The 12612-nt window shown below is 35.5% G+C and overlaps 1 protein-coding gene across 1 annotated transcript in view; it reads left to right on the plus strand.

Moving 5' to 3' along the window:
- LOC699789 (putative C-mannosyltransferase DPY19L2) overlaps positions 1-12612 on the plus strand; it is a 118157-nt gene that overhangs the window by 21482 nt on the left and 84063 nt on the right. Inside the window, exons 5-6 of the mRNA XM_028845868.2 lie at positions 2597-2717; positions 5461-5554. Of these exons, the coding sequence (XP_028701701.2) occupies positions 2597-2717; positions 5461-5554 (215 nt within the window). The remainder of the gene's footprint in view (positions 1-2596; positions 2718-5460; positions 5555-12612) is intronic.

Raw genomic sequence — 12612 nt, forward strand, 5'->3', positions numbered from 1 at the left:
TTGCATATAGCTCAAAGGGTTTTCAGTTGTACTTCAAGGGAGTAATCAGGAAAAGTACATCCACTCCGTCTTCCCAATAGCAAACATTTGTATTACTTAAATATTTATATATTGTATTTTCATTTTCATTCAGTTCAAATTATTTTCTAATTTCTCATGTGATTTCTTCTTTGATCCATCAGCAGTTTAAAATTGTGTTATTATGGACACAGGGAGGGGAACAACACTCACTGGGGCTTGTAGGCGAAGGGCAGGGCAGGGGAAAGCATCAGGGAAAAGAGCAAATGCATGCTGGGCTTAATACTTTGATGATGGGTCAATAGGTGCAGCAAACCACCATGGCACACGTTTACCTATGTAACAAACCTGCACATCCTGCACATGTATCCCGGAACTTAAAAATAATAATAATTTTAAAAAATCTTCTAGAAGCACACACACACACAAATAACAAAATAAAATAAAATCATGTTGCTTAATTTCCAGGTACTTGGAAAATTTCTCAGATTTTGATTTCTGTAAGTGTCTAATGTAATTTGTAATAGTAACAATTGGATAATATAGATCTGCCTAAGATTAAAGCCGCAGTTTTCTGTACCAACTTTCTCTGCATCCCTGCTTACTCTTTGGAGGCACTCTTCTGTTTTTATTTACTCTAATGGCTATCTTCATAACTCTAATGTAAATGCAAAAACCTATTTCCTGTATCTTCAATTTCAGTTAATGTTGACTTTCTCTGTATGTATAAAATGAGGGTTTAACTTATTACAATAGCCCCATTTCTCTGTGTTTGATACTTAGTATTTTTAATTTTTGGTTATACCTGAATCTTAATTATACAGTAAAATTCTCTATTTCTTGTTTCATTAATTTCGGTATGGTCTCAGTGACAACTTTCTTTTTTACTTATTCAACAATATTTATTGAATAATTAGTAAGCACAGTTTTCAATTTCTTCTTTGACATTATCAAAAATGTCAAAAGTAATTATAATGTAGTTCAGTTGTTTTTAAAACTTGAGAGCATTATGAAGAACAGGACTTGTTCCCAGTCTTTTCACATCACAGAGATAAAAAATTGAGAGGATCTAGATTTACCCCAACACTACGTAGTACTGCAATGTTGAATTTTATGTTCATACTTACTGTGTTCACAGGAGATAAATTTCTCATTTACAAATAAAAATGTAAGTTTAGAACAGAATGTTTTAAAAAGGTAAAAGCATTCACTGCATACTATGTGCCAGCACTATACTTAGGACATATATGACTGTATATGTGAGCTCTTATCTCACTTCTCTTGTAGAATAGTTATTATTAAACTCATTTGAGAGATGAAGTGATTGACAGCTGTTGAAGGATTACTTGAGACCGTAGAAACTATAACTTGTAGAGTCAGAATTTGAGTTTAATTCTGATATCAAAGCTATGTTTTTCCTGCTATATCAGGCTGCATAATAAATCTACACTTGTGAGACATGGAAAGATGTTTATGATGTTTAGTGATGTATATTACATTAACATTGATAATGTGATCTCATTAGGTAGTATTGAGTAACTCTAATTTCATGTTTTAAATGCCTGGGGGGGAGGACTGGAAAGATAATCACCAACTTTTTTCTTTTCTTTTCTTTTTTTTTTTTTTTTTTGAGATGGAGTTTCGGTCTTGTCACCCAGGCTGGAGTGCAGTGGTGTGATATTGGCTCACTGCAGCCTGTGCCTTCCGATTTCAAGTGATTCTCCTGCCTCAGCCTCCTGAGTAGCTGGCATTGCAGATGCCCACCACCACGCCCAGCTAATTTTTGTATTTTTAGTAGACATTTGGTTTCACCATGTTGGCCAGGCTGGTCTCGAACTCCTGACCTTGTGATCCACCCGCCTTGGCCTCCCAAAGTGCTGGGATTACAGGCATGAGCCACTGCAACTGGCCAATCACCAAAATATTAAAAATGGTTAGCTCTAAGAGGTGCTTACTTTCTCTTTTCAACTCTTTATTTTTTGACTTTTTCCCCCAGTGATCTCACGTTAGTTTTCCAGAATGTATAATGTTATTTTTAAAAGACCTCTGAGACATGAACATTCTGTTGGAATTTTTTTTCTCTTGTTATTTTTCCTTTGTCTTTGAACTTTTAAAAATAGCTTGCAGATTGGAAAGAACTGGTCAATTAAATCTTCTGCTTGGTTAAAACTGTAATGGGCACAGGAGCTATTATTCCATTCTGTTCCAGTTTTTATAATATATTTTACATTTTATGAAGAAATAAATTCAAGGTTCTAAATGAAGTGAATTATGAAATGTTTCTGTAAATCTTTGTATTTTTCTATTAATCACCATATTTTAATTATATACTTTGATATTGACTTACAGTTATTATTATTTATATTACAGAATTGGTTACCACATATATAATATCTTTCTATATAGAAGTATAATGTATAATTTTGAAGTGACTGATTCCCAAGTGAAATGATCTAAATGAATTTGTCAGAGTTCATAATGTCTAAGGCAACCATCACAAAATCATATTTTGAAAAGATTATTATTATGAAGAGAATGTATTTTCCTTCATTATCTCTTTGTTTTTATCTTTTTTAAGGTAGTCATAGCCTCCTGGTATCGCACATTCATGGGAATAATGAATTTATTTGGACTAGAAACTAAGACCTGCTGGAATGTCACCAGAATAGAACCTCTTAATGAAGTTCAAAGCTGTGAAGGCATGTTTCTTCCAAAAATGCTGTCATTTGTAAACATTCATCAACATTTAATAATATTATGATTCACTTTTAAGAATTATTGTAAAATACTGTTGTTGATTTAAAAAAATTAGAACTGACTCACCTCCATGAGTATTTTACATTTTAAAGTAGTTTTCTGAGAAGGCTGTGTACTTACAAATTTGAGTACAAATTTTGGAATTTGAGTATTAACATATCCCATTGTAAGGCAATCTTGACTATAAGTCAATCTTCTCTTTCAGAATGCGAGATACAGAAAGATGTTTTTTGGGGTAGCTTCAATATATAAATTTTGGGGATACATTAGTCAAATATCTATTTGTAATAGCTAATGTATAAATTTATGCATACATATTTAAAAATCAGATATGTAATAATAGATAGATTTAGAAATATTACTTTTTTATATATGTTCATAGTCCATTAGTATTAATAAAACTCTTCCTATTTATTTTATTATTTATTATTTATTTATTCCTATTTATTTGTCAAAGAACCACTTTTGGAATCATCTAACAGCTTTTCAGGATACATAGTGGTCACTTCCATTTAGGATGTTTGCATTTCAGCACTTTTACAATTCAAGTACCATGCTGTCCCTTGAGACTGTTGTTCAGAGCCACATATATCTCTTTTCATAACACTAACACTGTTGTTTTTTCTTTATTTCTTCAAATTTTTAACAACATGACTTACTATATTTTATGAATGAATTTTTAGACTTGTTTGTAACAACATTCAACTCTTGGAATATAAACTAAATCTATTTTCCTTGCATTTTTTACTGATTCCCTCAGTAAAAATAGAATTGATAAGGATGTGTGAGGGGCAATTATACTTTTTTGTGTACAATGTAAAGGATTGGAGAAAATGCCTCATAAAATGAGAGACTTTGCAATGATTCAGTCAGCTGGAAGGTGTGACCCTGTCTGAGTGGTGAAAATGATCCCCCAAGTATGGTGTTAGTTACATTCCCGATAAGTGATAGGTTTGTGTTTGGCACTTGGGACACAGAGATGAACCAGCTAGACGTGGAGGCTTGCCCTCATCGAGTTTATGCTGTAAGGGGGCTATTAGCAGTTACAACTGTGATGGATATTACAAATAAGAAAATAAGGTTCCCGACATTAGGAGTAAGAGAGGGTAAGTATTTTAAGAATAGGGAATAGCATATTCAAATATCCTGAAGCAAGAGAGAATTGAAAGAAGGCTAGAATTCCTGGAAACAATGGAGAAGAAAAATGATATGAAATGATGCTGGGAATATAAAGAAGGATCAGATCATGAAAGGCGTGCACTGGCAAAGGTTTTTTTACTTTATCCATTGAAGAATTTTAACAGATTTTCATTTTAAAACATTATTTAGTCAATGGTATGGAAAGAATATTAGAAAAGGGACAAAAGTAGGTTCAGGGAGGCCAGGCAGGAGAGTTCCTCTATTCTCAGCAAGTGACTGCAGGAAAGATAATGTGGAAATGTCTGGGTGTGAGAGAGATTTTGGAAGTAGAATGGACGAGACTTGGTAATTGTTTGGTAAGGGAGGGGAAGGTGAGTGAAGAATCATGTGAAACACAGTTGGGTTTCTAGCTTAAGTAACTGAGCTCCTTTGAATGGTAAGAAGCATTTGAACAGCAGCAGGTTTGTATTGTTATGTTTCATTGTGTATGCATTAATTTGAGGTACTTGAGAGACCTCAGAGTGTGGATATCAAGTGGCTATCTGGGTATCAGAATAAGGAGAAAGTTCTGGATTAAATATAGAGTTGGAGTCATCTGTATATAGATCATTGGAGCCATGGATGTGGAAGAATTTCTTTATGGAGAATATGCAGATGGAGAAATGAAGGGGGCATTTGACAGAGCCTAATGTGGTCCAGTATTAAAGAGTGGTAAATAAAACAAGAGAAGTTACTGGAACTGACTGAAAGGAGTGATCAGAGAGGCAGGGGGAATCAGAAGGCCAGCCTTCAGACCTTGGCTCCAGCCAGTTAAAGTGAAATAACCTTTGACAAGTTGAATATCTTATGTTCTGTTTTCTTGACCATAAGAAAAGTATTTTTATACCAGCTAATATCATAAACTTGTTCTGAGAAAAATGTGGGATGATTGTAAAGTACATACTGCCACACACATGCACAATCTTCTATATGGAATATACTAAGATTCTAGCTATACATAATAATGGATCAAATGACTGGATCATTTCATATAGACTAAAGCTGTACCCTGAAGTCAAAACCATATCTTAACTCTTCCTACAGCCTAGCAAAAGATGCAATGGTTTTTCTTTTGTATTCATTAAGTGGTTCTACAGACAGTTCCAGACACTGAACACTAGCAGCATCAGCTAAATAAATGTGAATCCCCAACAAATCATTACAGTATAATAGTAATTCCTTAGAGGAAAGTACAAATGCAATTATAAAAAGTATAAAGTGTAAGTGTAACTATATAATACCTCATTAAGAGTGAGCTTACATATGTGTATGTATATATATACACACACACCTATATATATATACACACATATATATGTGTCTGCATACACACACACACACACACAAACTCTTATAAGGGCAAAGAATTAAACACAGCAACAATCTGGAAAGCAAATGCTTTCAGCAAATTCATGAGCTCTTGATTGCAAAGCACTGAGATAATTATGCCCAATTGCTTTAGAGTCATATATTCATTAAACTCTGATTATCTGTATCTTTTCAAAGGATTGGGAGATCCTGCTTGCTTTTATGTTGGTGTAATCTTTATTTTAAATGGACTAATGATGGGATTGTTCTTCATGTATGGAGCATACCTGAGGTAAGACTACTACTGAATTAAGAGACCTTCCAGTGGGCTTATACAGACTAGCTGATATTTGTTGATTAAATGAAAAGGAAAATTAACAAGATTAGATTCATATCAAGAAAGTTTGTGGATTTATTTGATTTTTCAGAAGCTTAACCAATATCGTGTAACCAGAACTGGAGATGTCACTAAAATTCTATCTCAAAATCATCCCTTTTATACTGTTGTTTAAACATATTTCCTAACAAAGGCTTTAATGGAATATCTCCTAGTTCATGTGTAAAATTAATAAATAATTGGAGGAGATCTTTGGTTAGCAGTAATAGCAGCTTATTTCTAATTGTATTCTCTAAGGATGAAATTAAGAAAGCAGTAGGAAAAACTGTGTATCACATGTGGTGGGCACTTACATCTGCTAGCCTGTCTTACCTTGATAAGAGTACCACGGGAAGCAGCAGTGAGACCTGTCTCAGGTGTAAGTTGAAATTAATTTCAACAGTCATGTGTTTTGCCCCCACACTTAATTGCTCCCTGAGATAAATTGCTAGTTTTTGTCAATGAAAACTAAGGTGAAGTCAGTTTTGGTTACATCTAGGAAAGTATCTGCCTTTCTCACAAAAGGACAGACTTAGCTGCCCCTTCTCTGTTTCTTCCTGCTTTCATTACACTAAGATGTCATGCCCAGAGCTGCAGCAGTCATCTTGTGACCATAAGGGAAAGGCCATAAAAATAGCAGATATATCTGACCTACCATCCTTCTGCTGCTGAACCAATGCCAACAGATACTTATCTTTCATTTTCTTGTTGAATGATATAATAAACAACGTCCATATTGTATAAGCCACCTTTGTTAGGTTTTCTGTTTCTTTCAGTGGAACATATTCCTAGCTGAATCATCAGATTTCTTTACAATGTTGTTCTTGTCGTGCAAAACATTTAAAATTAAAATTAATAGTTTTACTCTTTCAACAAATATTTATTGAGTTTTCATAGTGCTTATGTCAACATGGAGATTAATAAATATATACACTCTTTGTTTTAGGAAGTTTTCAGCATAAAAAAGTCTAGCATAGAATCAATGAAAACTAGTGACATAGTCAGTGTTGTACCAGGGATACTATCCAGCACAGTACATAAAAAGAAAAGTAGTAATAAGTATAAGCATTGGAAAACTTGAAAAAAAAAGAAATAAGTGTTCTTAAAAGTAGATTACATAGTGTATCTAGAAAAATTTTTAAAGTGTATGGATATAGTATTTGCAATAATAAGAAAATTTACAATGTTACTAGATGTAAGCATTAATATTAAAATTCAAAATTATAAATTTTATACTTTAGCATCAAATAGAAAATGAAATTTTGAAAGGATGCTATTTAGAATAGCAATGGACTTCCACTTGTATGTTGTTTAAAAACAGATTAAAGTAAATCATAGTTTGATATGTATATACAAATGGTTATGTTGATAATCTCAAAAATCAGGTCAGTAGCTGATTCTTATCTTGGAGGCTGGCAAGTGGAGACTCAGTATAATCATTTCTCTATTTCAGTTAATTATATGGTGACTACATGGATATTACCTTTACAATAGTTCTATGAGCTAGAAATTTTAGGCACCTTTCTATATGCCATATAGAAAAAAATATAAGCTCAATAAAGTATTTTGAGGGAAAAGGATTGCTTTGAGATTGTTTGGGCAGGTTTAAAAATGCTCTATGTGTTTTAAAAAAGTTCTGTTTTTGGGCCGGCCGCAGTGGCTCACGCCTGTAATCCCAACACTTTGGAAGGCTCATGAGGTCAGGAGATTGAGACCATCCTGGCTAACACGGCAAAACCCCATCTCTACTAAAAATACAAAAAAAAAAAACAAAAATTAGCCGGGCGTGGTGGCGGGCGCCTGTAGTTCCGGCTACTCAGGAGGCTGAGGCAGGAGAACGGCGTGAACCCGGGAGGTGGAGCTTCCAGTGAGCCGGCATTGCACCACTGCACTCCAGCCTGGACAAAGTGAGACTCTGTCTCAAAACTAACTAACTAAATAAATAAGTTCTGTTTTTCAAAATAGTTTGTATTTCTTATCCTTTTTGTTTTTTAATATGGAAAAATGTTACAAAACAATGACTAAAACTTTTAAAAATCAGTATATTTCATTGGGAGGGCTACCAAAGAGGCGCTAATTTCTCTCTAAATTGGTTATATAGTCCTGGAATATAAAATACACTATTAGGCTCTATCTAGCCTTTAAGAAGGATATACAGATTCAACCAATATTGACTGTAGAGATGTAATCAAAACTGTGAGGACACTGGAAACTGGCATTTGAGGAACAAAAGAAATAGAAATTTGTGGAAAACGTTTGTATTTGTTACCATGGCTACCCTCCCCACTGACACTAACTGGGAAGGCAGATTACTTCTGTTCTTTCGGTGGCTAACCATAAAATGTCAACATACAGATATAATTTCTTCAAGTATAAAATACATTGATATACTTCTCCTTCTTCCAATCAAACAAGGAGTTTTGGAATGCTTTTCTTCAAAACATCCTCTCATATCTATTTTTTTTTATTATTATACTTTAAGTTCTAGGGTACATGTGCACAACATTCAGGTTTGTTACATATGTCTACATGTGCCATGTTGGTGTGCTGCACCCATTAACTTGTCATTTACATTAGGTATATCTCCTAATGCTATCCCTCGTCCCATCCCCCACCCCATGACAGGCCATGGTATGTGATGTTCCCCACCCTGTATCAAAGTATTCTCATTGTTCAGTTCCCACCTATGAGTGAGAACAGTGGTGTTTGGTTTTCTGTCCTTGTGATAGTTTGCTCAGAATGATGGTTTCCAGCTTCATCCATGTCCATACAAAGGATATGAACTTATCCTCTTTTACGGTTGCATAGTATTCTGTGTATATGTGCCATGTTTTCTTAATCCAGTCTATCACTGATGGACATTTGGGTTGGTTTCAAGTCTTTGCTATTGTGAATAGTGCCGCAATAAACATGTGTGCATGTGTCTTTATAGCAGCATGATTTATAATCCTTTGGGTATATACCCAGTAATGGGATAGCTGAGTCAAATGGTATTTCTAATTCTAGATCCTTGAGGAATCCCCACACTGTCTTCCACAATGGTCAAACTAGTTGACAGTCCCACCAACAGTGTAAAAGTGTTCCTATTTCTCTACATCCCCTCCAGCACCTGTTGTTTCCTGACTTTAAAGATCACCATGCTAACTGGTGTGAGATGATATCTCATTGTGGTTTTGATTTGCATTTCTCTGATGGCCAGTGATGATGAGCATTTTTTCATGTATCTGTTGCCTGCATAAATGTCTTCTTTTGAGAAGTATCTGTTCATATCCTTTGCCCACTTTTTGATGGGGTTGTTTTTTTTTTTTCTTGTAAATTTGTTTAAGTTCTTTGTAGATTCTGAATATTAGCCCTTTGTCAGATGGGTAGATTGTAAAATTTTTCTCCCATTCTGTAGGTTGCCTGTTACACTGTGATGGTAGTTTCTTTTGCTGTGCAGAAGCTCTTTAGTTTAATTAGATTCCATTTGTGAATTTTGGCTTTTGTTGCCATTGCTTTTGGTGTTTTAGACATGAAGTCCTTGCCCATGCCTATGTCCTGAATGGTATTGCCTAGGTTTTCTTCTAGGGTTTTTATGGTTTTAGGTTTAACATTTAAGTCTTTAATCCATCTTGAATTAATTTTTGTAAAAGGCATAAGGGAGGGATCCAGTTTCAGCTTTCTACATATGGCTAGCCAGTTTTCCCAGCACCATTTATTAAATATGGAATCTTTTCCCCATTTCTTGGTTTTATCAGGTTTGTCAAACATCAGATGGTTGTAGATGTGTGGTATTATGTCTGAGGGCTCTGTTCTGTGCCATGCTGTTTTGGTTACTGTAGCCTTGTAGTATAGTTTGAAGTCAGGTAGTGTGATACCTCCAGCTTTGTTCTTTTGGCTTAGGATTGTCTTGGCAATGAGGGCTCTTCTTTGGTTCCATATGAAATTTAAAGTAGTTTTTTCCAATTCTGTGAAGAAAGTCATTGGTAGCTTGATGGGGATGGCATTGAATCTATAAATTACCTTGGGCAGTATGGCCATTTTCATGATCTGGATTCTTCCTACCCATAAGCATGGAATGCTCTTCCATTTGTTTGTGTCCTCTTTTATTTCATTGGGCAGTGGTTTGTAGTTCTCCTTGAAGAGGTCCTTCACATTCCTTGTAAGTTGGATTCCTACATATTCTCTTTGAAGCAATTGTGAATGGCAGTTCACTCATGATTTGGCTCTCTGTTTGTCTGTTATTGGTGTATAAGAATGCTTGTGATTTTTGCACATTGATTTTGTATCCTGAGACTTTGCTGAAGTTGCTTATCAGCTTAAGGAGATTTTGGACTGAGATGATGGGGTTTTCTAAATATACAATCATGTCATCAGCAAACAGGGAAAATTTGACTTCCTCTTTTCCTAATTGAATACCCTTTATTTCTTTCTCTTGCCTGATTGCCTTGGCCAGAACTGCCAGCACTATGTTGAAAAGGAGTGAACACAGAGGGCATCCCTGTCTTGTGCCAGTTTTCAAAGGGAATGATTTCAGTTTTTGCCCATTCAGTATGATATTGGCTGTGGGTTTGTTATAAATAGCTCTTATTATTTTGAGATACGTCCCATCAATACCTATTTTATTGAGAGTTTTTAGCATGAAGGGCTGTTGAATTTTGTCAAGGCCTTTTCTGCATCTATTGAGATACTCGTGTGGTTTTTGTCTTTGATTCTGTTTATATGCTGGATTATGTTTACTGATTTGTGTATGTTGAACCAGCCTTGCATTCCAGTGATGAAACCAACTTGATCGTGGTGGATAAGCTTTTTGATTTGCTGCTGGAGCCGGTTTGCCAGTATTTTATTGACGAATTTTGCACTGATGTTCATCAGGGATATTGGTCCAAAATTCTCTTTTTTTGTTGTGTCTCTGCCAGGCTTTGGTATCAGGATGATGTTGGCCTCATAAAATGAGTTAGGGAGGATTCCTTCTTTTTCTATTGATTAGAATAGATTCAGAAGGAATGATACCAGCTCCTCTTTGTACCTCTGGTAGAATTCAGCTGTGAATCCATCTGGTCTTGGACTTTTTATGGTTGGTAGGCTATTAATTATTGCCTCAATTTCAGAGCCTGTTATTGGTCTATTCAGGGATTCAACTTCTTCCTGGTTTAGTCTTGGGAGGATGTATGTGTCCAGGAATTTATCCACTTCTTCTGGATTTTCTAGTTTATTTGCGTAGAGGTGTTTGTAGTATTCTGTGACAGTAGTTTGTATTTCTGTGGGGTTGGTGGTGATATCCCCTTTATCATTTTTCATTACTTCTATTTGATTCTTCTCTCTTTTCTTCTTTATTAGTCTTGCTAGTGGTCTATCAATGTTGTTGATCTTTTCAAATAACCAGCTCCTGGATTCATTGATTTTTTTAAGGGTTTTTTTGTGTCTCTATCTCCTTCAGTTCTGCTTTGACCTTAGTTATTTCTTGCCTTCTGCAAGCTTTTGAATGTGTTTGCTCTTGCTTCTCTAGTTCTTTTAATTGTGATGTTAGGGTGTCAATTTTAGATATTTCCTGCTTTTTCTTGTGGGTGTTTAGTGCTATAAATTTCCCTCTACACACTGCTTTAAATGTGTCCCAGATATTATGGTATGTTGTGTCTTTGTTCTCATTGGTATCAAAGAACATATTTATTTCTGCCTTCATTTCGTTATGTACCCAGTAGTCATTCAGGAGCAGGTTGTTCAGTTTCCATGTAGTTGAGCAGTTTTGAGTGAGTTTCTTAATCCTGAGTTCTAGTTTGATTGCAGACCACAGTCTGAGAGACTGTTTGTTATAATTTCTCTTCTTTCACATTTGCTGAGGAGTGCTTTACTTCCAACAATGTGGTCAATTTTGGAATAAGTGCGATGTGGTGCTGAGAAGAATATTCTGCTGAGAAATATATTCTGTTGATGTGGGGTGGAGAGTTCTGTAGATGTCCATTAGGTCTGCTTGGTTTGGAGCTGAGTTCCTTGTTAACTTTCTGCCTTGTGGATCTGTCTAATGTCGACAGTGTGGTGTTAAAATTGCCCATTATTATTGTGTGGGAGTCTAAGTCTCTATGCAAGTCTCTAAGTGCTTGCTTTATGAATCTGGATGCTCCTGTATTGGGTGCATATATATTTAGGATAGTTAGCTCTTCTTGTTGAATTGGTCCTTTTACCATTATATAATGGCCTTCTTTGTCTCTTTTGACCTTTGTTGGTTTAAAGTTTGTTTTATCAGAGACTAGGATTGCAACCCCTGCTTTTTTTGCTTGTTTCCATTTGCTTGGTAGATCTTCCTCCATCCCTTTATTTTGAGCCTATGCGTGTGTCTGCACGAGAGATGGGTCTCCTGAATACAGCACACTGATGGGTCTTAACTCTTTATCCACTTTTTCAGTCTTTGTCTTTTAATTGGAGCATTTAGCCCATTTACATTTAAGCTTAATATTGTTATGTGCTAAGTTGATCCTGTCATTATGATGTTAGCTGGTTACTTTGCTCATTAGTTGATGCAATTTCTTCCTAGCATCAATGGTCTTTACATTTTGGCATGTTTTTGCAGTGGCTGGTACCGATTGTTCCTTTCCATGTTTAGTGCTTCCTTCAAGAGCTCTTTTTTTGTTTTTTTTTTTTAAATTTATTTATTATTATTATACTTTAAGTTGTAGGGTACATGTGCATAACGTGCAGGTTTGTTACATATGTATACTTGTGCCATGTTGGTGTGCTGCACCCACCAACTCGTCATTTACATCAGGTATAACTCCCAATGCAATCCCTCCCCCCTCCCCCCTCCCCCCCTCCATGATAGGCCCCGGTGTGTGATGTTCCCCTTCCTGAGTCCAAGTGATCTCATTGTTCAGTTCCCACCTATGAGTGAGAACATGCGGTGTTTGGTTTTCTGTTCTTGTGATAGTTTGCTAAGAATGATGGTTTCCAGCTGCATCCATGTCCCTACAAAGGACACAAACTCATCCTTTTTGATGGCT

This window comes from Macaca mulatta, chromosome 3, assembly GCF_049350105.2.
Source record: "Macaca mulatta isolate MMU2019108-1 chromosome 3, T2T-MMU8v2.0, whole genome shotgun sequence".
In the NCBI taxonomy this organism is placed as follows: Eukaryota; Metazoa; Chordata; class Mammalia; order Primates; family Cercopithecidae; genus Macaca; species Macaca mulatta.